Source organism: Poecilia mexicana, unplaced genomic scaffold (genome assembly GCF_051168715.1).
Source record: "Poecilia mexicana isolate PSO_F unplaced genomic scaffold, ASM5116871v1 scaffold_2, whole genome shotgun sequence".
NCBI lineage: Eukaryota > Metazoa > Chordata > Actinopteri > Cyprinodontiformes > Poeciliidae > Poecilia > Poecilia mexicana.
The window spans coordinates 53,460,374-53,485,455 of NW_028263371.1; the positions used below are offsets into that span (position 1 = coordinate 53,460,374).

Consider the following 25,082-nt stretch of genomic DNA (forward strand, 5'->3'; position numbering starts at 1 on the left):
CAGCAGCTTGGAAACAAGTCAAATGTTGAACTGTCCCTTTAAAAAATCTTATTTTCTGCAGTTGCATGTCATAGTTATGTGTTTTGATGGAAAAATACTTGTTGTTTGTATCATCTGCTCTTTTATTATGATGGTATCCCATGGTTTCCTCCAGGAAAGCACTGATAGAACTTGCTTGTTCCAGTTTCTAAAGACTTTGCATCCAGAAAGTCATTTTGGCATGAAGGTTCCTCGGGTATTTCCAAGAAAAAGGTGCAGGATGTGTATCTTTTAAAGCTCTTTGAAATACTTGAAAGGCCCTTTAAAAGATATAGAGGTCCTCTGCATTTGGGACTGATACCTTCTTCCTGCAGAATATGTCCTAGCCTGGCTTGCAGATAGTGGGATGTGATTCCTGTGGTTTGCTTCCAAAATAACACCAGTCAAACTATATTAGTTCGAATAAACGCCTTTCTCGCCCAATTTTACGGCTTCAATTCTTAATGTTCTGAAATCAAAAATATGTATTGGAGAGCTTGTGCTTCATTCATTTCCTGTTAAGGATTAGAAAGGGCGTTTATTCTCCTGTCTGCAAGTCAGGTAAGGAACATTCAAGTAAAAACTCAACCATCAGAGAGAAAACAAGCGGATGTTGGCCGTCATGTTTTAACAATAATAAAATAATTCATGTTTTGAAGAAATTTCCACAGACGAAGGATCAAAACTTCCTGCAGGTTTCTATTAAAAAGAATCAAGTCTTGCGTTTATTCGAACAAATATGGTGAGTGAAATTATTTTTTATGGCATTGTGACTCCCAGCATGCATTTTAATATTTCCATTAAAGATCATCTTTTCCATCCCTTTACCTCCAGACCTCGTGTCGTTCTGACTGTCGTCTGTTTCTGTTTGCAGAAGCACACAGCATCACTGAGCTCAGCGGCACCCGACATCTCCGCGGAGCTTTCTCTGACACAGAGGAGTTCCTCGATCACGGCTTGGTATCAGCTAACCGCTGCTCAAGCAGAACTTCGTCAATCGGCTCCTGGACAGAGAACATGAAGCCGTCGTTCACAAAGAAACTCAAGTTTCAGTCAGTTCTGGAGGGAGAACCAGTGGAGTTAAAGTGTAAACTGATCGCTTGTCCTGTGCCGACTATTCTTTGGTTTCATAACAATAGATCTATCCCCAAGGAACGCAGACGTAGGATCTGTACCGACAGCAGGATGCACATGCACACTACGTGTCTTTTCATTGACAGTATCAGGGAGAAAGACTCCGGCAGTTACAAGGTGATGGCATTAAACTCAGAAGGTTCTGCTGAGTCCACAGCATCACTTTTGGTTTCGCTTAGGGAAGAACAGTCCGCTAACTACCTTGGCTTTGTTCGGCGCTCTGCCCAGGCCCATGAGAGTGTAGACAACTTGGCAGAGCAGAGGAAGGAGAGGAAGTTCAGAGTTGATCTCAGGTGTGTAGGATCTCCATTTGACAAAATGTCCAAAGTCCACCAGGGCAGATCCCGATCCAAACGTGCTTTAGTGAGAACTGTGTACTTCAGATCTAGTACGGGTTCTTTAGACAAACCATCAGAGAAGGAATCCAAACGTTTAGAGACTGCTTCTGAGCGCGCCCCGTCTCCTCCCCCCATGTTTGACAGGTCTGAGCGTTTTAACGACAGGTTCAGTGATATCTACTGTGACCGACGCACTGGGGCAAGATTCAGTGATAAGTTCAGTGACAGGTGCAGCGACAGATACAGCGACAGGTTCAGTGACACAGAAAGCCTCCACAACGAGGTCAGAGCAAAGCTTACAACCCTGCAGAAAGCAGTGAAACAAAAGAAAAGACTTTCTATTTCCACCATGTCCTCCTCTGAGTTTGAGGTCGAGTCAGTCGCCAGTGAGTCGAGCTATGCAGAGTATGTGGAGAAGTTGAGGGTCAAGCCCACCTCTCTGCCTGACGTCCAGCACCGAACATTGAATCAGGGTGAGAAAAAGTTAACCAGGGAACCTTCTCACCCTCGAAAGAGACATTTGTTTGAGCCTCAATCCAGAACAAGAGCCATTCAGATCATGAAAGGTGAGCTAGTTGACACAACACATCAGAGAGAAAGAAAGTCTGGTGACAAATTCACAGAGACACTGGAGGATAAAAAAGTCAGTGAGTCTCAGGCAGGTGAAAGTGAAGAGCACAAGGTGGAGACGGCAAAGGCCGAGTTTGAGCTGCTCCACAAAATTGAAGAAACCAGGACTTCTGTTCAAGAAGAAGCATCTGTCTTTAGTGAGGAGGTAATATCTGAAGCCCCAGTACCTTCTGAAGGAGATGAGTCCTATGAGGAGGAATCATTAAGGGCTCAGTATGGGAAGAGCTTGGAGGCCGACAGAAAAGAGTGTGAGGACAAGCTTCTTGCTTTGCGGATCAGGAAGTGGCAGCAAGGAAGTTTGATGTCAGAGCAAGAAACATTTCACGAAGAAACTGATGTTCCTCTGCCAGCTGAAATGCAATACATGGAACCTACAGGGCACCCTTACACCAAGCAGGAGGTGGCTGAGAAATTATCAGCTGAGGGAACTGAAGCCATACAAATCTCTCTTCAACACAAATCTCCCATGTTGAAGGCAAGGCCTCTAGGACTTGAAGTGGCACCACCAAAATCACCTAAAAAAGAAGTCAGAGGATTGGAAGTAGATAAATCTGCTTCTTTTGATCCAGTTAAACCAGCAGATAAACCAGAGGAGTCTCTGAGGGATCAGTATGAGAAAAGTCTGGAGGCTGAAAGGATGGAGTGCGAGGAGAAACTTCTGGCTCTGCGGATCAGGAAGTGGCAGCAAGGTGTCCGAATGTCAGAGGAAGAGGCCTTTCACCCTGAAACTGATCTGCCTCTACCAGCAGATAATCAGTACATGTTGTCTGAGGAGGTCATTTCTTCACAGCAGGTGATGGAGAAAGGAGCACCGTTAGATGTAGTTAATTTACCAAATCCAAACCCAAAACCTGCAACAGTGGCAGGTAAAGCAGAACGTGAAGTAACATCTGCACCCTCTCCTAAAGCCAGAAGTAAAACCCCAATACAAGAACAGGAAAAAGAGGTTCCAGTCCTGGCACATAAATCACCTAGAATAAAAGGTAAAGCAAAAGAGGAGGATGTTCAGTCACCTAGAACAAAAGTCAGAACAGAGAAGAAGTTGTTTGAGAAGACGAAAGAAGAACGAGAGCTGCAGCTTTCACGAGAGAACATCTCAGAACTGGAGAGTGAGAAATGTGTCAGTGAAGAGGAGGCCTTGACTCAGAGAATCATGAGATGGCAACAAGATGTTCTGATGGAGCAACAGCAGCCAGTGGAGCTAGAGTCTGACTGGGCAGAGCGTTATCCTCCGTTCCAGGCTGAGACGACTCCTGAGGTTGGAAGAATCTTCCCAGAAACCTCTGCTCTGCCTACATTTCAGCAGCCCACTTTGGCCCACAGCAGGAGGATTTCTCCTGGTCAAACAGCTCAGGAGCAGCTGCCAACCACCTCGGCTCCAGCAGGTTTCCAAGATCAGAAATCAGATATTCCTCAGTGGCCGCTAGCTGAGGAAGTGCCGACAGAGGGCCGCGAGACCAGACTGCAGACGGACAGCGAGTACTTTGTAAGCGAGGAAGAAGCAATGGCTCAGCGTATCCTGAAATGGCAGCAAGATGTTGTTGAGCAAGAGGAAGTGTCTGAACTGGAGTCAGAGTGGGCTTTAGACAGTCAGTGCAAACAGCCTGGACCTGTGTTAGAGCCCCACCTTCCTCCGATGGACCGTGAACTCCGTGCTTTGTCACCAAATGCAAGACTTTCAGCTGAACGACAAGCTGCACAAAGTAAACAGTCTTCTGAAACCCAGATGCCTCTCCGAGGCACTACTTCTCCTCTTAAGGTGACTGGGGCTTTTGCTAATGAAAAAGCTCTTCAATCAGGTGATGTGGGTGGAGCATCAGAGAGAATGAGGAGTAGGGAGGAGTATAGTCTGACCGCCGATAAATCCAGCCACCAGCGTTTCCAGACAGATGTAAGAGATAAGCGAGGGATAAAAGAGGAGGCAGAAACTGCTGGAGAGAGTAGTGGATGGCGACAACAGAAAGGTTTAGCAGGTACAGAGAAAGTTGAAGAAAGTGAAGATTCAGTTAGACTTAGAGTAACTGGAGCGGGAAGTTCTGCACAAGCTGCTATAAAGAAGGAGATTAAACTTCCAGAGTCCCAGAGGGTAAAACAAAGGCATGTGGATTCTCCAGGCTCATCCCCGGTATTTTTAAAAGAAATATCTTCACTTAAAGTTAAAACTGGTGAGATGACAGAGTTCACTTGCCAGTTTCAGGGTGATCCTCCACCTGTGGTTAGCTGGCTCAAAGATGGCCAGTCATTGGACCGCAACCCAGATTATGACATCATGATCAAATCAAACAACTCTAAGCTCACTGTATTCTATCCAACGACAGATCATGAGGGGACTTATGAGTGTATCATAACCAACAAGCATGATAAATCAATCTGCAGTGGTACTCTTGAGATTTTGGATAAGAAAGCATCAAAAAAGGCAGGTGTCACCCAGGAAGTGGTAGTTACTGAGGAGCTGGGGGGTCAGGAGAGTCTGATAGAGCAGGAGATTCAGACCTACATAGATTCAGGAAAAGCAACGCTGCAAGTTCCTCAAACTGTAGTCCACAAACGTCGATTGTCAGATGAATCGTTCACGTCCTCACCTGTAGAGATTCGAATTACAGCTGCTACTCCCCTCCCTGAAATGTCTGAGGACAGCAGTGAGGACAGACCTCAAGCTTTGCCAGAGAAAACTCCAGAGGTTGCCAGTGATGATGGAACGCCTCAGACTTTGAAGCACAAATTTACCTTCTCCTTTGATGTGGTTGGAGAAGCCCCTTGTGTCGTGACTGAACTGGAGAATGTGACGTGTCCTGAGGGCAGCACTGCAGTGTTGGAGTGCGTTATCACTGGTGATCCTGCGCCTGAGGCCACATGGTATTTTAATAATACTTGCCTTGATGCTGCAGCCAATAAATACAGAGCAGAGGTAGATAATAAAATGTACAGACTTTATATTTACAGTTTTAGATGCACAGATGCTGGGATGTACAGATGTCTAGCTAAAAATAAGCTTGGGGAGGTCATGAGCATCTGTCAAGTGTCAGGTCAAATCCGTGATCCTGTGCAGTTTTCAGAGCAAGGAGAAGCTGTGGAGGGAGAATATATCTCTTCCTCTGAAAGAGTAAGCGAGATTCCTGCAAGACTAACTGAGGATTTCAAGAAACCTGCCACTGTGCATGTTCCTGCCGTCTCTCGTACAGAGGATAAACCTCTAATTTCACCTCCTCCGTCAGATATGGGCGTCAAAGCCCCAAAATCCAGATTTTCTCCTTCCAAAGAGCCCCCAACACTTTCAGGCTGTGGTCTTCATGGTTCTGCTGCTATAATTAAAGTTTCTCAGATCAAACAGGCTTTTGAGTCTGACTCACCAGTTTCTCTAATGACACCTCCTTCACCTGAGGAGCAAAGAAAAGACACACAGTTTCCTGAAGAGTTTATTCCTTCTGTGGCCATTTCCCTAGACCAACAAGAGGAGGAGAAAGCGCTCGGACTTGACAGGGTGTCTGAGGAACCTGCTGTATCAGTAAATCCATATGTTCCTGAAGCAACTGAACCTGTAGTGTCAGATGCCTCTGAGGTCACTGGTGTTGAACAAGGAGCAGGTGTGAAACAGTTTGTGGAAGAGCTGCAGGAGTCTCCACAGCTTGTGAGACCAAGGCCACAGAAACCAGTTTGTGTCCAAGATCCTACACAGACTGGTGATGTCGAGATGATTGGGGATCAGACACAACAGCCATTTGACAGAACCAGTAGTTTCATTCCTTTCAAGCCTGAGAAGGTCCCTGTAATGAAACGTTCTGTTAGGGCGCCTGTTGAGGAAGGTGTAGCAGTTAAAACAATTTCTGGACATTTAGACACTGAGGGGCAGTTTTTACCCCCAACTGTGGGTTTGGAAGCATCTTTTTGTCTTGATGCAGCTGAAGTTGTTGAGACATTGGTTGAAGGTGGAACTCACATGGATGAGGAGGTCAAAAGGTTCAAAGAGGGATCAGTTTTAGAGGAAATAGGTGAGGAGGCTGTAGGTGGTGGTGAAGAGTTTATGTCTATCACAGAACCATCTATGGACAGTGGCATTTTTGTCAGTATGCCAGACTCAAAGACTGATGTAACAGGAATATCAGAGAAAGCTCTCACTGGAGAAAAAGATGGAACTGAAATAATAGCTAAAATTGGTAGAACTGGTGTTCATGTGAATCCTGAACCCCAAAAAATGATCAGAAACCCAAACATAAACACCCAAGTTAAACCACCTGATGTACTAGCTGCTCCACCAGAACAGGAAGGCGATACTCTTGAAGAATCTGTGGCAGCTGAGGCTCAGGGAGGGGCAGTAGCGGCAGCAGGTTCCATGCAGGAGGAGGAAGTAACTTTCGGGGCTGTGTACGAGTATTACAACCCTCCAACAGACTGGGGTAGGCCACTCACCCCCGAGTCTGAGATGTCCATAGAAATTGGCAGCACTATGAGTGAAGAGATAGCAGAGGTACCTGAAAGGTTTTTCACCCCAGGCTCTTCTACCGAGGTGTCTCAACCAATCGCAGAGTCCCTTCACACTCTCAAGTCACCACCATCCTTTCACACTCCAAACTCTGACAGACCTAGTGGGTTTATGACACCGGATGAGTTTCCGTTCTCTCCAGTACATCACAAGAGACCCTCAACGGGAGACTCCACCGAGAAGTTCTTCTCGCCGGTTCATTTCCTCAACTCTCCTGCTGATGAGGGTGTTAAAACCGATCCAAATGGCGTAAGCTTGGATGAGAGCAGATTTCTCTCACAGGGCAAAGGGTCACTAGGACCGGCCACCCTTCCAGAGAAAGTGCAGGGAATCCCTCCAGCTTTCCTTAAGCCTCTCATTAAGAAAAGAGTGTTTGAAAATGACTCACTGACATTTTATGCTGAGGTTTTTGGCCTGCCTTCCCCTGATGTAAGGTGGTTTTTCAACAAAACCCAGCTGGTGGCAGACGATAGAGTCAAAATGGACAGAGATGGTGATAACATCACGCTAGTGATTCATAATGTCACTAAGGCTGACCAGGGAGAATATATCTGTGAGGCTGTGAACTATGTTGGGGAAGCCAGAAGTGTTGCTCTGGTGGTGGTTGTATCACAGGAGGTGAGGTTCATGCCAGCACCACCTGCTGTCACCCATCAGCATGTGATGGAGTTTGATGTGGAGGAGAACGACTCCTCTCGTTCTCCATCCCCTCAGGAGATTCTGCTAGAGGTAGAACTGGATGAAAATGAGGTAAAGGAGTTTGAGAAGCAGGTTAAGATCATCACCATTCCTGAGTACACAGCAGACAACAAGAGCATGGTCATATCTTTGGATGTGTTGCCCAGTATTTATGAGGAGGGTGCTGTGGATTTTGTCACTCAAGAGCATGATGACTTGAAAATAGCATTTGAGGTCACAGAGATGCCTCCAAGGTTTATCAACCCAATCTGTGACATGGAAACCCCAGAGGGTACTACTGTTATGTTTGAGTGCTCTCTGATGGGAATCCCGTCTCCAATTGTGTCCTGGTTTAAGGGAGACAAGAAAATTCCACATAATACAAAGAAATACTTGCACTCCTCCGATGGAGATAACCACTTCCTGAAGATCTGTAAAGTTACGACTCAGGATAGTGGAGTTTATACTTGTAGGGCGATAAACCTCGTTGGGGAGACTCTTTGTCGAGCCTCCCTGGTGGTGATAAGTGCAAAGGCTTTTTCAGGGAAGACCAGAGGTAGGGAGCTGACCGCTGTGTCCTTAGGAAGTGCCAAAGTCCAGCCCCAGAAGTTTGACCTGATGGTTGGAAACACGTCGTTTGATGGTGAACAGGTGTCTGAAATCGAGCTTGAGTTTGAGTTTGAGCAAGAGCCTGATGAGTCACAGCGGGCAGTGAGGTTGGTGGCCAACACTGACCACCAAACCAGTGAGCAAGGGCAGAAGTATGTTAGTGTTAACTTTGATGTGTTTGCTGAGCCAGCCAAGGATGAAAAAATTGAATTTAAGGGGAAGTCATCGGATATGTGCAGCTTTCACTTCCAGGTGACCGAAATCCCCCCTAAATGTGTCATCCCACTGACTAACGTAACTGCAGCTGCAGGGACCCCTGTCATTCTCCAGTGTTTGGTCAGCGGCAAACCAAACCCCACAGCTCAGTGGTACAAAGATGGAGAGCTGGTCACTGACAGTAGATGTATAATCCAGGAGAAAAGTGCTGGTCATTTCAATCTGCTCATTACCAACGTGACTCAGAGTGATGCTGGAGAGTATAAGTGTTTAATCCAAAACTCTGCTGGCTGCATAGAAACAGCAGCACTGCTGAAGATTTTCTAGATATTAAGGTTGTAAGGTTTGGTCACACAAAGATTCACCAAGCAAAAGTAACCAAGAGGAAACAGAAGTTACCAAATTCCAAACAAAACCTTGGTCAGGATTTCAAACTAGAACCTTCTAGCAGTGTGGTTACACTGCTAACTACTGGGTTACCATAACTAGCACTAAAATCAATTAGCTAAACATTAATTTCTTTTTTTTTTTTTTTTTTTTTTTTTTGAAGTCATAAATTTGTGTGACGACAACTTTTGCTTATGGTATAAACTGAGAACTTCTTTGCTTCACTGCCTTATATATGGACTGATTTAAAAGCAGAAGCTGAGACATGTAGCAGAGTGTCTGTTGTACTGATGATGAAAACAGTGTTTTAGTGTTTGTCCTTGTAAGTCAGAAAGTTGATCTTTTGTTCTTTATGTTAAATACAAGACAATATTAGTTTAAGTAGAAAAGTCTTGGTTTATGTTTTCTTTGGTAACTCTGAGCTTGACAGATTGAATGTTGAAGTTAGGCTGTTTAAATTATTTTTCAAACTATATATGAAGGAAATTGCAACTATAGCATTTCACTCAAAGTCACGTGTTAATTAAAGTTTAGTTTTATTGGTAGAATGTAGCATGTCTGCAACAACAATGCAGTAAACATAAAATAAATACATCTATTTGATATTTTGTTCACTTTAAGTTCCTTGTTCTTACAGTATTTACAGACATTTATATACATATGTTTTTGAAATAAAAGACACAATTCAGAAAATACTGACACAGGATTTCATTTGAAAGGACTTAAATTATAAATAGACTATATTTGTTAAATTATAATTTATTACTCGTAAGCCTTACTGTTATCAATCTATAAGTTAATATAATCTTCAGTAATATTAAAATTAAAGCTTAAAAAACAATCTTATCTGAAATAAATTTAAAAACTCAAATGTTCTGTACTGCTGACTTGAAATTATGTTGTTGGTTAGGTTTGAGTGGCCTTCAATGTGGATTTGTTTGGGGGGGTTGAGGCTTTCACTGCCTGTGTATCATTTGTTTGGAGGAATTATAAATCAAGATGAAAATGAAAAGGAAAGATAAGTTATTTTAAAAATGGACACTGTGAAACATTTTTTTTTTTTAGAAAACGGCTGTGTGGATGTTTTGTAAATAAATGTAATGTTAGGAGTGTACGAGTGTTCAATAACGAGAGAAAAAAAAAAGAAACTCTGGTGTTGTGATGAACATGTGTGGTTTATTTGTACAGATGTCAGTTTGTCTCAGAGTTTATATAATAAAAGGTTTCATGTAAAGTTTGAGTCTGGTCATGGTTTGTGTTTTCATGAATGATTGCCACTTTTATCATGATGTGTCATTCGGTAAACAATGATACTTATAATGCAAAGTTGACCATTTTAATTTACTTTTAATACAAGTTTTAATGCAACGTTGCATAGAAATTGTCATTATTTACCAAATGACACTTCGCGACAGCAGTCGTAAACATTCATGGAAACTCCCTCATCTTCATGACAGCTGTTATGTCATGGCAGTGTCGCGTCAGTCTTATACACACCCTGTCAAAGTGTTACCTAATTAAGTTTCCAATTTTTTGTGCAACTTAAATCATAAATTAGCTCAGCTTTAAATCCTGAACAAACCCCCATATATTTTCAAAGAAAAACTCGATAATAATTCACCAGTTAGGGTTTATATAATTATTTTTACTAGTGAATTTAAGACTATAACTAAAATGAAGCTCCTAATTAGTCATTTGTATTTGTGCAATCATATAAATAATGTCATTTGTACTAGTAGCGTTGATGATCCTCACTAACATTCGTGAAACATAACATCTAAAAGTTACGATCTTAGCTGTGTAACTGATAAACAAGTAAGTGAAAGTTAGTTTACATTAATATTACACTGGATGTTGAATTAAATTGTGAAAAGGAGTCAGGATTCTCTGAGTTTTACGGGCAGCATAAAAATATTGTTTGAGAAATCTAGAACATTCTAATCACTTGTAAATGAGTAAAAGCTGTTTGGAGTCTAAAGCTGCTGTACCAGCTGTCACATGGTTGTCCTTTTCACTCCACTTGAGTTCTTCCAACCTTCAAAACGTGGTGCTAATAAATGACATACATATTGAGAAAATTTTGTAGCTATGGACTGCATTGATTTGTTTTTGTGAGTTAATTAGTAAAATGATGAGGTTTTATTTGTGGACATTGTTTTCAGTGTTGCTCAATATTTCCCGCAGAGCGTTCTAGCACCACCATCACCACTGTGGAAGAACGAGAGGAAACCTTCTACACTGGTGTCCAGTTACCACAGAAATCTAAAACACTTGAACTCAAGCCAGATCCCAAACGTTACTCTTCCACTTTAGAGAAGAAAAAAGAGAAGCCAGTTTTCCTCAGCCAGCTATCCCCAGCAGCCGTAACCTCAGGGGAAACAGCCAGACTTACAGTCAAGGTGTCCGGCTTTCCAAAGCCGATTGTTCAGTGGTCTCGCAATGGTAGAGTGATAAAAAGCTCATCTGCGTACAGGCTGGTAGAGGAGAAGGAGGAGTACACATTGGTGATCACCAAAGTTACGTCTGAGTACGAGGGCGAGTACTCGTGCACTGCCACCAACAGGTTTGGCCAGACAACATGCACCACATACCTAGAAGTGAAAAAGCCCGACATCAGCCATGCAGAGAGGTGGGTAGAGAAAATGTTTAAGGTCACAGGTCAACCACCTACATTTACTGTTCAGATCCAACCTGTTAGATGTTCAGAGGGAGGGGAAGTTTATTTTAATTACAAAACCACAGGAGATCCAGTTCCTGATGTGAAATGGTTGAAAGGGGCTTTCCAAATCCAGCCCAGCAGAAACTGCATCATAGTAACCAACCCAGATGGATCTGGCCTAATCAATATCAAGAGCGTCAAACAGGAAGACAGTGGCCTATACACATGTAAAGCCTCCAACCAGTTTGGTGAGGCAACCTGTAGTGCTGAGCTTGTTGTGTTTAGGGAGTCAGTCTCCGTTTCACACAAAGAGGAGCAGCTGACCGTGGTTCAGAAAAAATCCTATAAGGTCTCAGTATCAGAACAGGCGACCGAGTCTCGTCTGTATCAGGTCAGCCTTCCAGGCCAGGACAAAACCCGATCAGATCAAATGGTTTACACCATTGGTACTGAAGACAGGAAGATCATTCCTAGTGAGCAGGTGGCCTCGCTTGGGGAGGTGGACATCTCTGCTGCAACCATCCATCGTGAGACACTGACCCAACAGGCAGCTGTGCTTCAGACTCATGAGGTAGAGGAGAGGGTTTCTGTGGTTCCCACTCACCCGCCTCAGGCATCAGCTGTTCCTGGGAAGCAGCTTCACATGGCAGCATTTACATCCTCTGTGGAAGAGAGTCAGGGCCTCACAGAGCAGCACTGTGACCGCATTCAGAGTCCTGAGGTCATTGAACTGCAGCTGGCAAGAGAAAAACAATCAAAATTAATGTCTGCTGTGGCAGAGGAGCTCACCCCACTTTCAACTGTCAGCACAGAGCTTCTGCATGACAGGAAGCCTGCTAAAGTCAAGCCCACCTCCGAACCCAAACACCTGGTCAGCGGGCATCAGGTAGAGTCGCAACTTTCTATTGTAAGAGAGCAGTCTGAGGATATCCCTGGACAACAGCAGGAGAAGAGCTACAGGGTGAAGGAAGGTATTAAAATTTTATATTCAGCTCAGTCTATGGAGAAACAAGTATTGGAAGAAGGCCACACAGCTGAACTATCAACAGCAGAATCTGCTGTCAAATCCACCATTAAGAAAGAACAGCGACGGCCTATTTTAGCCTCAATCAGTGAGTCCAAACAGACTCTTTCTAAGGAGACAGGGTTCTCAATGCAGATGCCTGCTGAAGAAGCAGCTCAGCTTTCTAAAGATAGAATAATGAAGGCAGCTTTAAATGCTGAAGAAAGGCAAATACTGCAGGCTGAGCCGACTAAAGAACTGCCATGTCTGGACAGGGCAGTGACTATTCAGTCACATGTAGAAAGTGGGAAGGTATTGCACCTGCAGGTCATCACAGACCAAGACCTCCTTTCATCTGAAAAGAGCTTCAGTTCTGAAAAACCAGCACCTGAGCAGGCAGATACCAGGAAGAGTCCCACCCTGTTGCACACTGTAAGTCAGGATGAGCAAAGAACTGTTTTTTGTGAAGACATATCAGAGTTTGAAGCGAAGGCCAGCTCGATAGCCATTCAACCCCAAAAAGAGGCTCAGACTTTGCTGCATCTCCAGTCAATAATGCCTGTAGAGGTGCTGCCTAAAGAGGGCATTTTCACAGATGAAAAGCCTAATGAACAGGTAGCAACACAGAAGCATGAAAAATCAAGGAGCCATGCAGCTGTCTCAGAAGAAAGACGAGAACTCACAGCAGATTACCATGCAGAGCTAGATTTGTCAGTGACCGGGGTTCAGTCTAACATTCGAACTGAGCCCAAGCCTCAGAAAATCCTCCAGGTCTCCTACCAGCCCATGCAGCTGCCAAAGGAGACCCCCATTACTGTTGATCTCAAGCACCAGAAAGCTTTAGTTCAGAAAGAAGATCGCTGGAATGTGATGCATGTCACCAGTGTAGCAGACAGTCAGGTCCTAGAAGAGGGACACACAGAAACTTTGTCAGGTGTGGACAAGTTTAAATGTCTAACAACCACAGAGCCTAAAATGCCCACTGAACCAGTCCAGATTGAAGAGAAGGAGATCTCCACTGAGAGCAGCATCTCTCTGGAGGCAGCAGAACAGGACTTTGCTGTTCAGATCCAAGAGGGTCAGTCCGTTAGGCAGTCGATAGTGATGGATGAGAAGCAAGTGTTGACAGGGGAGCTTTCTCAAGAGATCTTCAAGTCTGAGTCGACTGAAGTTATAGTCAGCACACAACCAAAACTGTCCCTATTGGCATCAGAATCCAAAGACAGCACTGCTCTCCCCAAAGAGATGATGTTTGTGATTCAAATCCCTAAACCTTCCAGTCTGAATATACGGCATCAGCTCAGAGAGGCACTGCAGTCTGCTGTTGCCAGCGACCAGCCAGTCCTACTGGCTGATGTTGTTGGAAAGTTACAGACTGTGGAAGTGCAGGAGGTCAAAGTTCAGCGAGAACCCAAACGGTCTATGTTTACATATCTGATCACAACAACAGGTGCCCCCATGGAGATCACACTAGCTTTTGAAGGTGAATACCCGCAAAAGGCTGATCTCAGGACCGAACTCCAGGCGGCTTTCCACTCTATTGTGTACCAGGAGGCTCATGTTCTTACCTCAGAGCAACCAGGCACCATGCAGCTAGACAAACCCCAGAGGGCTCATGTTTCCTCAGCCAGGTCAGAACAAATGCTTTCTACAATGGTAGAGTCCGTGCGTGTGGCAGAGAGTACAGTAGATTTCACAGCTGCGAAATCTCAGGCTGCTGCACTTAAGATTGAGTCTGATGTCACAGTTGAATGCGCTGCAGAAGAGGGGCAGGTTGTAGTTCAAGAATCCAAGAGAGCAAAGGTAGAAAAGTCCATCTCATCTAAGACCAAGATAACCACAGAGACTCAGGTGGCCTTTGAACAGTCGGTTCAGGTATCAAGAAAAGAAATGAGGTCTGTTACGGTAGAAAGTAAAGGAAAAGAAGTGGGAGCAGCTTTTGTCACTTCTGCTCTGCCTCTTGCCACCATCCCCACTGAGCAAACACTAGATGTAAGCATCCAGCAGGAGCACAGGGAAGAGATCTTCAAAGAGGAAGTCACTTTATCCAGACCAGAGCAGAGAGAATACCCTGAAATAGTCACCTCCCTACAGGACTTAGCTATTGAAGAAGGTGGTGAAGTCACCTTTATTACAACCATTAAATTTGCAACAAAAGTAAGCTGGTTTTTCAATGGCCAATTGGTGAAATCTGGCAAAGAGTTCAAGTGTTTCAAAGACCATGACACATATTCACTGGTTATCAACAAAGTTGTCAAGGAGAGACATCAAGGAGAATATGTTTGTGAGGCTGAGAGTGAAGCCGGCAGGACAACAACATCTTCAAGACTCACTGTGGTCCCAAGAGGTTTGCTAACAGGACAAATATATGTACCATTCATTCACCCATCCATTTTCTATGAGCAACTAATAATTCACATGAATTTCTTCATTTCAAGCGTCTCTCATTTAAGTACTTTGTATTTATCACTTTGGTTTTATATCCATTTCATAGCTCAGCATGAGCACTGTTAGGGTTCCGCATGGGCACTGGATTGCACTAACTCACTGTGTTTTGTTTGTCCCACATCATTTCTTGATCTTTATGTCCTAAAGACCAGGGCCATCACAGCCATGCAAAGACCACCTTGTGGTCCTGTGGTTTATTACCATCTTTCAGTATTGATTCTCATGGTCACTGGTCTTTGGGACACTTCACAGCCTTTTTAGGATCACCGTGGCATGCAAGAATCAACAGGTTGGTCTGTCACAGTCTTTATAGGTTCATTTTTGCTACATTGCCAGACTTTCTGCATGTTTGAGGGCTTCAACTTGGCATTGCATCATTTTCACAAAGATTTTCCTTTTTTCAGCTGGAACCCTAGCCCCATGAGAACCTTCTGTGAAAACATGGGGCTAATGTTCCTGCTCTTTTTCTCCTCCACAGTCACTGCTGAACTGCCTTCCACCATTGCTGTACATTCCACCTTTCATGCTCCTGTCAGTTTTTTTTTTTACTTAACAAAAGCTGTGGATGTCATAGCTAACATCTATGTTTCACTGTCTCTGTGTGTGCCTCAGTGCCACCTGTTTTCAGGCAGAAAATCAACCCTGTAGAGATCAACGTTGGAGGCCATGCAAAGTTCGACTGCGAGACCGAGGATGCGCCGAACGTGACCTTCAAGTGGTACAAATCTAACATTGAAATCAAACAGAGTGAGAAGTACCGGATCATCAGCCGCCACACAGGGTCTTCACTGGAGCTCCTGAATCCTGTGAAGGCTGACAGCAGTGAATACACCTGCAAGGCTTCGAACCAACACGGCTCTGATAGCTGCACTGCCTCGCTCATCGTGACTGGTAAGATCCCAGTGGGAACCTTTTTCATTTTCTATGCATGTTTGTGTTGGAGACAGAGAGAGAGAATTATATTCATGTTCTGTGTTAATGTGACTCAGTATGGTTTGGAAGGTGCTGTTTGACTCTGACCCAACATGTTTATGCAGAGGTTTAAAATGTCCTCAATGTTGAATCCACATCCCTCACTAAGTTGCAAAGTTTGGTTTGTTTCTGATGTTTTTTTGCTACTCATTAAACGCTGTGTATGTCCTACCTGCTTTCCATAGAGATGTATCCCCCAGTGTTTGTTTCAAAACCAGAGCCAATGACCTTATTTGTGGGCAAACAAGCTGTTCTCCAGTGCTCACTCACTGGATCTTCACCAATGGAGGTTGTCTGGCACAAGGACAACATAGCCATCGCATCTGAAGGGAATTATGTCATAAAAAGTGAAAAGAACAAGTATTCTCTTCACATTAAAAGTCTCGAGTTGACTGATCAGGGAGTGTACCTGTGCAAGGCCTCCAACAGTGTCGGCACTGCTACTTTTACCACAGAGCTTACAGTTATAAGAAAACCCAGCTTTGTTAGGACCTTTGAACCAACATCAGCTGCTGTCAATGACCCACTAAAACTGGAGTGCCAGGTGGATGAGGACACTGCGGTGACCGTCACCTGGACCAGGGATGGCAAAAAAGTCCACCTGAGCATGGACTGTAAGATGTCCTTTGAGGATAAGGTGGCAGTTCTTGAGATTCCCAAGTCCAAGCTCAAGGACTCTGGGAAATATGTTTGCACAGCCACAAATGAGGCTGGGAGTTCATCCTGTGAGGCTGTGGTAACAGTTCAAGGTAAGAACCTGCAGGTGATCACTGCTGGTAAAAACTTTTGGTGGTCTATCCGAACTGCAAGCTGCTGCTAATGTGTTGCAATGTTGTCCTTTGTTTTGCCTTTTGTCTTTATTTTTTTGCTGATGTTCTTCTGTGTCTGTTTTGACAATGTTTTTAAGTCTCAGTGTCTCCAAACATTCTTTCAGAACCCCCTGCTTTTGTCAGGAAAATGGAGTCTAAGTTTACCTGGAAGCAGGGTGCAGCTGCGCGTTTACAATGCAGTGTTAAAGGATCACCTGAACTTCACATCCACTGGTTCTGGAATGACAGAGAGCTTAGTGATGGAGAGAAATATAAAATCACCTTTAAGAACGGAGTTGCATCTGTGGAAATATTAAACCTTCTGGTGACAGACAGTGGAAGTTACACATGTGAGGTGTCGAATAATGCCGGTAGTGAGAGCTGCTGCACTGTGGTTGCTGTTAAAGGTTTGTTCTGAGAGAGACTTACATGATTCTCTGTGTTCAGTTCAGAAAATATTACTTTTAATCCCACACACTTTAATCTTTTGACATTCAGAGCCTCCATCTATTAGAAAAGATCTGCAGACCGTAGAAGCTGTGAAAGGTGCAGCAGCTCAGCTGGAGTGTGAGATTGCAGGAACGGCTCCTTTTGAAATCAGCTGGTTAAAAAATAAGAAGCCCATCACAGGTGATCATAAGTATAAAATCATCTCCCAAGATTCTCTGTCAAGACTAGAGATCCAGACCTTTGAAAGCGCAGACATTGGAGATTATCAGTGTGTCGTTTCCAACGATGTGGGGAAGGTAACCACCAAGGCCTCAGCTAAGCTGAAAGGTTGGTAAACCCGTTAAAGGCTGAGGATTAGTGCTGCACCTGAAACTCAGATTTTAACATGTTACGTGTTTTTGTAGAGCCACCATCTTTCTCAAAGAGAATTGAAAGTGTTACAGCAGTGTTGGGAAATGCAGTGAAGCTACAAGGAACCATAAAGGGCTCAGCTCCCATCACTGTTAAATGGATGAAAGACTCTGAAATACTCAGAGATGATGATCCAAATATCAAGATGGTTTTTGAGAACAACGTTGCAAGCCTTTCTATAACAGCAGTGGCCATTAACCATGGTGGCAAGTACTCATGCCAAGCAGAAAACCAGGCTGGGCAGCAAAAATGTGAAGCCACTCTGACTGTGCAAGGTCAGGGAAAATCTTTGATGCAGATGACATTGTACAAATCTCTTTCTCTTAATAACCACCTAATCTGTCTTACACCAGAACCTGCTAGAATTGTAGAACCTGCAGAGTCCATTAGTGTGACTGCAGGGGACTCAGCCACGTTGGAGTGTACAATCTCTGGAAGCCCAGAGCTGAAAGTGAAGTGGTTCAAAGATGGGAAGGAGATGATAAGTGGGCGGAAATACAAGATGACATTGAAGGACAACGTAGCCACCATGAAGATTTTGACAGCGGAGAAAGGAGACACTTCGGAGTACAAGATGGAAGTGTCCAATAAAGTCGGGAAAGACCAGTGCACATGCTCAGTCACTGTCTTAGGTTAGCTAGCTGTTCTACAAATTATGTACAGTATATGGGTCCTTCATAATGTTTGGGACATTGATCCATTTTTCTGTGAAACTCTGATTGTCAGTGTGAAACAATTCAGACATGATTAACATGACCATTCAATACTGTTTCTGAGGCTCTATCCACACCAGCTTCTGTATTTTGTAAAACGGTCTCACTCTTGGAACAAGATGCCACATAAACAATTAGGATTTTTTTTAACACAAACTCTCATTTTCTCCTGAATCTTTTGCCATTGAACTTCCACTGTGATCTAAAGAAGTTGCTCCTCCTGGGTTGTCATGGAGTTCATGTATCTTTGTGTCTTGTTCATGAGAGACTGTAGGATAGATCAAAAGAGGGATGGACAGATAAAAGTCTCTTCTGCACTAATGCAGGCACCTGTCCAGTCGGCTAGCTCTCTTCCCTTACACTTTCCTTTATGAAGAAACATGAAGACACAAAACCCCTGGAGAGACGATGTATCCCTTCTGCCTTGAGAACACCTTGGGATCCCCTAAAATGGGCTGGAGAGCTTCTCTGAAGAAAGGGAGGGCTTTTAGGATTTTCTTCTTTGTCCCAAATCCCATGACCCAATTTTAGATAAACGGATTAATTGGAACTGTCTGTGGACAGTAATCTCTGACAGCTGCCTTTTGCAGGCTGATCCTCAAATGTTCATTTACATTACCATAGTGATGATTCTTTTATGACAGCAGTGAAGATTTTCCTTTGGGATTCATGAGGCCACCATGTTAGATCTTCTTAAAGAGATTCTGCACCTTTGATTTTGCTTTTGAGTTTGATAATTGCTTGACTTAACTTTCATTTGTTCGGCTTTTCTTCTCATGTTGAACAACTACAGACTCCGTAAGATAGAAATGCTCCATATCACAGTAAAAAGAAATGAAACATAGCCCAGCAATTACAAATATCTGGAAAACCAATTGTCCAAAACAGCCTGACTGTGATTGAGAAATTGTACTTTCTACTTGGGGGAGCTGAAATGTGCACTTTAAGCATGTCTGAAATGTTAGATTAATAATTTCATACAAGAAAGAAGAGCGGGGAAGCTTAGAAAAATAAATACCAAACATTATGAAGGACTCTGTGTACCAGGTTATTAGAAAGCAACACTTTTTACCTCTCAAAAGTTGCTGCTTTTGAGAGGTAAATTGCAAAGTGCTGAACCAGCGGTGATTACTCCAACGTTTTGATGACTTGTTAAATTAAACTCTTTGTCCATTTGCCTTGGATTGGTTTTCCATGGCAGATGTAGAAGGAAGTTGGTTTTGATGACTGTGGTCTGAAAGTAAATCAGTATGAATACTTTAAACTTAAGAGACAGTGTCCAGCATATGATTTTGTCTTGGGTTTAGTTGAACAACTCTTTACAGAAGCAACACAACAGTGTTTATAAATGAGGTGCTTTTTCTTCAACTACCAGATCGGATAATGCCTCCAACTTTCACCAAGTCCCTGAAAAGAGTCGACGGCAACATTGGTAATGATGTGTCCATGGACTGCAAGGTGTCTGGGTCCCAACCCATGACCATTGTTTGGTTCAAAGATGACCAGGAAATAGAGTTGGGAGCCAAATTTCAATCAGAGTTCAAAGATAGCTCTGCCACACTGAGAGTCAGTCGGCTGGAAAAGGCAGACTCTGGAGTTTACAAATGCAAAGCCACCAACTCGGCTGGCTTTAAAGAAACCAGTGGCACGCTCTACGTCAAAGGTTATGAGTCTTTGTCTTATTTTCCCTTTCTTTCTTTCTCTTGTGTGACGTTTGAAGAATTTCATGTTAACATGACAAGACTATTTGTTTTTTGTTGGTGGCCTCCAGAGCCCCCAGAGTTCACAGAGAAACCAGAAAACCAGGCTGTTATACCAGGAGCCAAAGTCTCCTTCAGGGCAGCCTTCACTGGAACTGCTCCTTTGGCTGTTAAATGGTTCAAAGAGGAAAAAGAGGTTGTAACTGGAGGCATTTATTTTATAAAGAAAGATGCTTCTTCCAGCACTCTGGAGCTTCACTCTGTGAAACCCAGTGATTCCTCTCAATACATCTGCCAAGTGTCCAACGATGCTGGGAAAGTGGATTGCTCCACAGTTCTCTTTGTGAAAGGTTCTTGTCCTCATTATAACTGTGTCCTTAAATCCCTGACATTGAAGTGACACTTACAAGCCTTGTGTCCTCTAATGAATGTTAACCTCTTCTCCCAGAACCTCCTGTGTTTGTACGAAAGCTTGACGCGACCAAGCTCGTCACAAGTGGCGTCTCCATCAGGTTGGAGTGCAAAGTGTCAGGCAGTCCGGTCATCAGCTTCAAATGGTTCAAGGATGAGATGGAGATCAGCTCCAGTCCTAAATATACAATCAGTGTGTCTGATGTAGAAGCAACTCTTGAAATATTGAACTGTGCAACTGGGGTCAGTGGCGATTATGTCTGTGTTGCATCAAGTGAAGCAGGCAGTGATCGATGCAGCAGTACAGTTACTGTCAAAGGTTGGTTCATCTACAGGAAGATCTCCTGAATTTCGTTGGTTAATTGCAGTTTTAGTAAAGATAGTTTGATTTATTTAACTTTCAGTCAAAGATTACTGTAAACTTTGTATTATACTTATTCAGTCCAGTCTTCTGCTCGCTGACCAACATCATTACTGTCTTCTAGAACCACCGGTGTTTGTCCGTAGCTTGGAGGCCAAAGATGTTGTGAAAGGTTCTGAGATGATGTTGGAGGGCCAAGTCTCTGGCTCTGCTCCTTTCACTGTGTCATTTTACAAAAACGCCAAGGCAATCAGAAATGACAAGAGACACAAAATCACAGTGAAAGACGATCTGGTGGCTCTGCAAGTGCAGGCGGTCGAGGCTGGAGATGTTGGCTTGTACCAGTGCACTGTTGAGAATGAAGTGGGGTTGTCAACCTGTGAATGTCAAGTGACACTCAAAGGTTGGTTAGATGCACCTATATTTTGTCCAAAACTTTAATCTATAGTCAAAGACTTTCAGACTTGATATGTGTGATATCTTGAGATTTTCATAATGTCCATCTTTGACTTATAGAACCACCGTCTTTTGTAAAAAAGCTTGAAAATGTCAGTTCATTGGTGGGCAGTGATGTTTCTCTCCAATGCACACTGAAGGGCTCTGAGCCCATTACTGTGACCTGGCTAAAGGACAACCATGAGCTCAAAGAAGCTGAAAATGTTAACATTTCATATGAGAACAAGACTGCCCTGCTGCACATTAACGGATTGCACAACAAACGTGGAGGAAAATATTCCTGCCAGGCACAGAATCAGGCTGGTAGCCAGACATGCTCTGCTGTTCTGACAGTCAAAGGTTGGTTAAACCTTTTAATTTTGGGTTACGCTCTCATTTTATAGTTATAATCTTAGTCATTCATATTTTAATAAAATAACAAGCAAGAGGTTTCACTGAAACAGCCAATGTCTTCACATTTAACCTAAAGTTGCAAAGTGTAGCAATAACTCATTTCAGATTTTTTTATATAGCAACAGTCCTCTACAAACTTCATGTCAAGGCAATTTGCAACACAAACAAGTCCAGTTTATATCCAGATCTATATAATTCATATTCTTTTTAACTTGACCACTAGATGTCAGTATTTGTTATACAGTTCTCCTTTAGGTAATTGCCCTAACAGCTATTGATCAGATCTCCAAAAACCATCTCATCATACAAATGTTAGCATTTAGCATTGGTTTCAACCATCAACCACTGCTTATTGGGGAAAAAAATAGACATCTACACAACCTGCTAGATTAGGTATGTCCAAGTGTTTGTTAGAAGGGAACAGATTGGGAATGAACCGATATGAATGACTCTGCAAGTAAAAAAGAACCAGATGCTTCTCCTGAAATGTTAATTTTCTCTTTAAAATAATTCTTCTTGATGTATCAGAACCAGCTAAGATCACAGAAGAGGCTAAGTCCATCAGTGTGACTCAGGGGGATCCGGCCACACTGGGGGTCAGGTTCTCTGGTACAAAACCACTGAAGGCCAAATGGCTTAGGGCCGGCAAGGAGCTGACCTCAGGCCAGAGATTTAAAGTACAGACCACAGACACCAGCTCTGTGCTCAAGATTCTCAAAACTGAGAAAAGTGACAGTGGTGAATTCACCTTTGAGATTTCTAATGACGTTGGACAAAGTTCTTGCGAGGCCACGCTCACCGTTCTTGGTCAGTGCTTAATGTGCACGGGTAACATTAAAGTAAACTTTGCTTGTTTTCATCCAAATTTGCAACTTGTAACCCTTGTTTTTATGTTATTCATGTCAGATCAAATAATTCCTCCATCCTTTACGAGAAAACTGAAGCAAACAGAAGGTATTAAAGGATCATTCGCTCATCTGGAATGCCTTGTGTCAGGCTCCCTGCCGATTACTGTCCAGTGGTACAAAGACGAGAAGGAGATTCAGGCTGATGATAGACATAAATGTACATTCTTTGAGAATGTTGCTTGCCTGGAAATCTCTGATCTTCACCTTAAAAATGGTGGAAGTTATACATGCATCGCCAAAAACAAAGCAGGGACAGTCCAGTGCTCAGGAATCTTGTTCGTAAAAGGTCTGAAATGGTTGATTTGTCTGGTTTTATTGTTAACTAAGGATTTTCTTCACAAGCAGTGAATTGCTTCTCTGTTTCAGAACCACCATGCATTCTTGAAAAGCCTGAATCCATGAATGTGTTACCTGGATCAAAGGTCCAGTTTAATGTACTGCTCTCTGGCACACCCCCACTGAACATCAAATGGTTTAAAAACAAGAAAGAGATTTTATCAAGTGCTGATTGCTCTGTGATTAAAGACAACACATCCAGTTCACTGGAGCTTTTCTTTGCTAAGAGCTCAGATTCTGGAGACTATGTGTGTGAAATTCAGAATGATGTGGGATCCACTTCCTGCCAAGCAACGCTGTTCGTCAAAGGTTCTCTGTCGTAACTTTATATTTGAATCTCCTGCAGATACACATTTTAATTTGTTTACAGATTGTAATTGTTTTTATGTAGTTGCTTGTTCTGAATAGTGATGCTTTACTCATTAAGTCTAGACCAGTGGTTCTCAATATTTTTATAACAAGTATCAACTAAGTAAGTATTGACAAACTTGCTGTTAGCAGTTATGGTCATTAAGCACATCATTTAAATAGCTGATGTCTGTTTACATTCATATTTACCTCAGAATTGATTAAAACCAACATTTCTTCTGAAAGCTTTTAATCCAATTCAAATACCACAAATCATGCACATACCACAGTTTGAGAACCAGAGGTCTAAACCATTTGAAAGTAGCTCAAGAGAAAATTCTCATATCTCACATTTTAAGCCCCAGCTGTACTCATCATGATAGTTTCTAAAGTTTATTTATACCGCAGCTCATTTGGCTTCTTATTTTACTTCTCAGAGCCTCCTAAGTTCACTCGGACACCGGACCGTGTGTCCGTAGTGCGTCCCGGGCAAAGCAAAGTGTTTGAGTGCCAGGTGATCGGCACACCTGAAATAGACATGTATTGGTTCAAGGAGGGCTCTGAGATCAGCGCCAGTGATCGCTTCAAGATGGCCTTTGTAAACTCTGTGGCTACTCTGGAGGTTTGCGGGGCTGAAGCTAAAGACGGGGGTCTTTACTACTGTGAGGCTCGCAATGAGGCTGGCAGTGAGAGCTGCAGCATGGAGCTCAAAGTGAAAGGTTTGTTGGGCTGGAGCGTCGAGAATCCAAACACTAGGAAATTATCCTTAAAGTCAAATTGGTAGAGAGTTTTTCATGCTCTATTTAGTAGATGTCTCTTTGAAGCTAAATGACCTAATGGACCTAACTCACTACAATTATGTGGTTAAACACATGTATAGCATCAAATATTTACTAGAGAATTACCTCTTGAGGTAAAGTTATATGACAGTTTTTCTTCTTTCGTCTCAGAACCACCAACTTTTATTAAAGAACTTTCTCCAGCTGATGTTGTGAAGGGTTCAACAGCATCTTTTGAGTGCCAGATTGCCGGAACAGGTCCATTTGAGATAACCTGGCACAAAGATGGAAAAGAGATCAAGCCCAGTGCAAAACATGGCTTTTCCCAGATAAATGACACTTTGACCCTAGAGATCCACAGATGTGACGGTGTAGATGTGGGTGAATATCAGTGTACTGTAGCTAATGAGGTTGGGACCTGCACTTGTAAAACAACTCTAAGCCTCAAAGGTTGGTTTCTTTAGATGTAAAAGTCCCCTATTTTTAGTTTGTGAAGTGAAAACCGCTGACTTCACATTATTTTTTCCAATAGAACCTCCAACCTTTACCAGGAGGATTGAGGACAGTGTTACGGTCCTGGGTAAACTGGCACAGTTTCAGTGTGTTGTTGTGGGTTCTCCAACTCTTTCTGTCCAATGGCAGAAAGATGAGAGCTGGATTTTGGAGGATCCAAGGATTGAGAGAACTTTTGAAAACAATGTGGCGACTCTCAGGATTTCTGCCTGTGAAGCGTCTCATTCAGGCAGATACAGCTGCCAGGTGATAAACGAGGCTGGGCAAGATAAATGCTTCGGCACTCTCACAGTTCAAGGTAATCTGCTCAACCAACAATCCTTACTCCATACTTTTCACACTTACAAAGACATTTCATTATGTACACCTTGCTAGCACCGGGTTGGGTCCTTTGTTCTCAGAAATATCCTAATTCTTCATCCCATTTATTCAACAAGGTGCCTGAAATATTCCTCTGAGATTTTGGTCCATATTGACATGATATCATAATCCTAAATGCATCATATCATATTATGCAATAGAAAAGATGTACCTATAAAGTGGATGGTGAGTGAATATTACAGCAAGGAATCGATTTAATCCTGACTTTGCTCTGCGTTGTAGAACCTCCTCAGATCTTAGAGAAGCCTGAGGAAATCAAGGTAACAGTCGGAGATCCAGTCAGTCTGGACTGTAAGGTGAAAGGTTCACCTGAGCTCAAGGTGAGATGGATGAAAGATGGCAAGGAGCTTCAGTCCATAAGGCAGCACAAGCTTGTCTTTGAGAACAACATCAGCAGCCTAAAGATTCAGGGAGTGCAGAAAGCAGATGAAGGAGAGTATGTGTTTGAGGTGTCAAACCACATCAGCAGCTGCTCCTGCAAAGTTAAACTGGTCGTATTAGGTTGGTGCGACCATCCCGACTAATGAGCTTCATCAGCTAC

The 25,082-nt window shown here is 43.2% G+C and overlaps 2 protein-coding genes across 2 annotated transcripts in view; both read left to right on the forward strand.

The window, feature by feature from the left end:
* Positions 1-25,082, forward strand: part of ttn.2 (titin, tandem duplicate 2) — a gene marked incomplete at its 3' end in the record, with an annotated part of 175,746 nt that overhangs the window by 35,980 nt on the left and 114,684 nt on the right. The window contains exons 42-60 of the mRNA XM_088008422.1: positions 10,675-14,499; positions 15,213-15,491; positions 15,758-16,321; positions 16,507-16,788; positions 16,880-17,158; positions 17,236-17,517; positions 17,596-17,874; positions 19,331-19,618; positions 19,727-20,005; positions 20,104-20,385; positions 20,552-20,830; positions 20,944-21,222; positions 21,805-22,083; positions 22,183-22,470; positions 22,551-22,829; positions 23,306-23,587; positions 23,819-24,097; positions 24,180-24,458; positions 24,764-25,042. Of these exons, the coding sequence (XP_087864548.1) occupies positions 10,675-14,499; positions 15,213-15,491; positions 15,758-16,321; positions 16,507-16,788; positions 16,880-17,158; positions 17,236-17,517; positions 17,596-17,874; positions 19,331-19,618; positions 19,727-20,005; positions 20,104-20,385; positions 20,552-20,830; positions 20,944-21,222; positions 21,805-22,083; positions 22,183-22,470; positions 22,551-22,829; positions 23,306-23,587; positions 23,819-24,097; positions 24,180-24,458; positions 24,764-25,042 (9,162 nt within the window). The remainder of the gene's footprint in view (positions 1-10,674; positions 14,500-15,212; positions 15,492-15,757; positions 16,322-16,506; positions 16,789-16,879; positions 17,159-17,235; positions 17,518-17,595; positions 17,875-19,330; positions 19,619-19,726; positions 20,006-20,103; positions 20,386-20,551; positions 20,831-20,943; positions 21,223-21,804; positions 22,084-22,182; positions 22,471-22,550; positions 22,830-23,305; positions 23,588-23,818; positions 24,098-24,179; positions 24,459-24,763; positions 25,043-25,082) is intronic.
* On the forward strand, positions 970-9,724 carry LOC148160956 (uncharacterized). Its single transcript, XM_088003025.1, has one exon. The coding sequence runs from the start codon at positions 1,036-1,038 to the stop codon at positions 8,428-8,430; it is 7,395 nt and encodes a 2,464-aa protein (XP_087859151.1). The 5' UTR covers positions 970-1,035; the 3' UTR covers positions 8,431-9,724.

Coding starts and splice junctions, on each gene's coding strand:
- LOC148160956 (XM_088003025.1), top strand. CDS start 1,036: ATGAAGCCGTCGTTCACAAAGAAACTCAAGTTTCAGTCAGTTCTGGAG.